General features: G+C 37.1%; 1 protein-coding gene across 1 annotated transcript in view; it reads left to right on the top strand.

The window, feature by feature from the left end:
• ENPP1 (ectonucleotide pyrophosphatase/phosphodiesterase 1) overlaps positions 1-3,155 on the top strand; it is a 68,914-nt gene extending 65,759 nt beyond the window's left edge. The window contains exons 24-25 of the mRNA XM_007456537.1: positions 561-723; positions 2,321-3,155. Coding sequence (XP_007456599.1) covers positions 561-723; positions 2,321-2,491 — 334 coding nt within the window. The 3' untranslated portion in view covers positions 2,492-3,155. The remainder of the gene's footprint in view (positions 1-560; positions 724-2,320) is intronic.
• Positions 3,156-3,370: the final 215 nt, after the last annotated feature.

The raw sequence follows: 3,370 nt of genomic DNA, 5'->3' as shown, positions 1-3,370 counted from the left end.
ACCCCAAAAAAAAAAAAAAAAAAAAAGTGTCACTTGGGACATCTTTGAGAATATGCTTCAATTAAAAAAAAAAAGTTATGGGATAGGAAAGAAGATCCAGGTAAAACATAGGAGAATTCATAGGTTCTCTGAAGGATCTAGAGTAAAAAAGTCCCAGACCAGTTCTCTTTCACTCTCTGTTCATAACTGCCCACAATATAAAAAACTATCAGTAGTGCTTTAGAGTCTTGGTTGTACATATTCAAAATGGACATTTTTCTCTTTAGTGTCTCAATTTCAGTTTGTTAATGTAGAATTACCCCAAAAAATCCAAAGTTTAATAAATTTCTATAGAAAATCACATTATTTGGATTGTGTTTAGCTGTCTTCTAATTCTTATTCGTTCTCCATCTGGCAGAAAATGTTGAGGTATTATGATAACTAGCTTCTTACAGTATGTTTAATTATTTGACTGAATTTTACTTTGGGATGTATTGTATTAACAATATACTTGAGTGAAATATTCAATAAGAGGAAGATAGTTATTTCATTCTTAAAGTGAATATTACCATATTTTACAGAAACAGCAGAATCATCCGTAATCAAGAAATTCTGATTCCAACTCACTTCTTCACTGTGCTAACAAGTTGTAAAGATACATCTCAGACTCCCTCACAGTGTGAAAATCTAGATACCTTGGCTTTCATTTTGCCTCACAGGACTGATAACAGTGAGAGCTGTGCTGTAAGTAACCTTTTTTAATTTACCTTAAACATTGATACATAAATATGTTTGTGTGTGTCATAGCCAACATAACTGGTACATACATGTACTTTGAAATTATGGGATGGTTTTAAATTTGATCCTCTAAGATGACATATCTTCAGAGAAGATCATTCTTGTCTGTTAAAAGCACTAACAGTAAGATCAAAATGTCAAAACTTAGTGACTTCGTATGGCTTAGCCATTAAATCCATGTATGAATTCTGGGCCCTCCCCTGCAAAAAAAAAAGGCAGCAATAGACTTATGCTTACATTTCACTGACCACAGTGATGTTAAGTACCATTGAGTTCCTTTTCCATCTGTACCGTTTCAAAAGCTATTGTACCGATATCTTAAATACAAGCGTTTAACAAATTCTATAATGGCAGTGTAATTAGAAGACACTGAATATTGAACGTGAACCAGAAAGGGGATTATTTGAAGGTGTATCACACATACTTACAGAAATAGTGACTAAGGATTAGCTGGATATTGGCCTGAGAGAACAGATCCCTTGTGTGTACTTTTTATTTATTCCTGTAAATATTGGAACAGATGGCAGATATCTACTGGCCAAGTAGTCTATTGAATCAGGGCTATTCCCCTGAAAGCCAGAGTGAGGACTGCTGCAGAGGAGGAGACTGAGTGGGACAGCAGTTTTGGGTAGTGGGTGATTGGAGGCTAATGGGAAAGTGGAAATTATTGGTCTGTTCCTTTTTATGTGAAACGTCTATATTTGCCATTGCCAATATCTTAAGGGTACATGAACCTTTATTGAAGTATGCCTTTAAAGTATAATCATAGCACACCAACCAGTGGATATGTTCTTCATCTGACTTTCTCCAGTAGCCATTTTCAGAAAATTGTATACCAACACATGGATGTATGATTTCCATCCCTATTACCTGCCTTAGCTACCGTCTCAGCTTCCATGTGCCAGAGCACAAGGCTTTAATTCTTTTTTGATCTCGTATTAGCTGAAACTTCACTACCTCACCAGAAATGAAAGTGCGTTTTACCACTTCCCCTAATCCTTTCTTCATCGCAACCACACAGATAACTGATTCGGATAAGAACTAGCGTTTGTACAGTGCACTTGCACACATCATTACATTTGATCTTCAGAGTAACCCCGTAAGGAGGGTGCAGGTAAGAGAATTAGGATTCAGATGTTAAATAACTTGCCTCAGTTTACCTGGTAGGATAATGGTAGAAACAGGACTTGAATCCAAGTTTCTTTATGCTAATTTCCCTATTCTTTCTACATGGCATGTTGCTTCTGTTTTCTAACATTTTTTAACCCCATATACTGTTGACGTTTCTTGCACCAAAGTAATAGAGGAACATCTGTTCCACACATACTTTTCCCAAATTTGATACACCTATTAAGCAAACATGCGTGGTACGTATTAGATAGCGAGCTACTCAAGAGCAGGGATTATGCCTAACAGCTCTCGTGGTATCTGCCGTTTAAGAGCCAAGGTGTCACGGCTGATTAAAATGGGGGAGATGGAAAGTTCATAGGGAAGGTTAATTGACTGCTCTCCAGTGACTTTCCTTCCTTTCCCACGCTCATAGCATGGGAGGCATGAATCCTCATGGGTTGAAGAGTTGTTGAGGCGACACAGAGCTCGAATCACAGATGTTGAACACATCACTGGACTCAGCTTCTATCAAGAAAGAAAAGAGCCAATTTCAGACATTTTAAAGTTGAAAACACATTTGCCAACCTTTAACCAAGAAGGCTGATGTTTTTTATTCCAAGACCACGCCGTAAATCTTTTTGAAAGAACCTTCTGTTTTATACATCCTCTATTTACACTATTGCATTGTTCGGAGACTGTTGACCAGAGTTAGAACTGGGAATCCTCTTGTGATACACAACCGTCTCAGGGAAACTTGTGGCCTCCGCATAACAGTAGGAAAGTGTTCCTACTGAGTCACGCACGTGTCTGAATGTGTAAGAGTTGTTCAGATTTGGGAATAAAGACAGACCATACCTAAGACTGCTCTGCTACTTCTCTTAAGGGCAGAAGGTAGCTGTGAACATTCTCTGGACACCAGATGTTTGAATCTTACTATCATTAATAAACTTCTCTGATGCTGGCAAACACTACACTAATGAGTAGGATTGGAATAGGCCATGTTTCGTTCGTTTCTTCACAAGAATTTAAAAGTGATTCTGGATTCTTTTTAACTTGGAGTTTATTTTAATTTTAATCATAAAAGTTAATGGAAGCAAAAATATTTGAGGCCCTATTTCTCTCTTTTCTGTACAGCCCCTCAAAAGCCAAGGTATGTAATCCTGTGTTATTTTTTAACTGTGACTGGACTTCTTCAGATTTAGTGATTCTTTCAAGTTAAACTTTGAGGGAAGACCTGTATTGAGTACATCTTTTTATAAAATTTTACTCAACATATGTACCAAAGAAGAAAAATATTCCCATCCTTCTCACTGGTATTTGACATAGGTTGAAAATAACTCCCCAAATGGCTATTTTAGACTGTTAAAAGTGTGTCTTGTCTTAGTGAAGCTTCACAGAGCTTGTCAACTCATATGCAAGGTGGCATTTTTTCATCTAGATAGTAGGAATGTTTTCCTCTGTGCACAAAAACTGATGCTACCAG

The sequence above is a fragment of the Lipotes vexillifer genome, unplaced genomic scaffold (assembly GCF_000442215.2).
Source record: "Lipotes vexillifer unplaced genomic scaffold, Lipotes_vexillifer_v1.1 scaffold438, whole genome shotgun sequence".
In the NCBI taxonomy this organism is placed as follows: Eukaryota; Metazoa; Chordata; class Mammalia; order Artiodactyla; family Lipotidae; genus Lipotes; species Lipotes vexillifer.
This window is presented reverse-complemented; position numbering and strand designations above follow the sequence as displayed.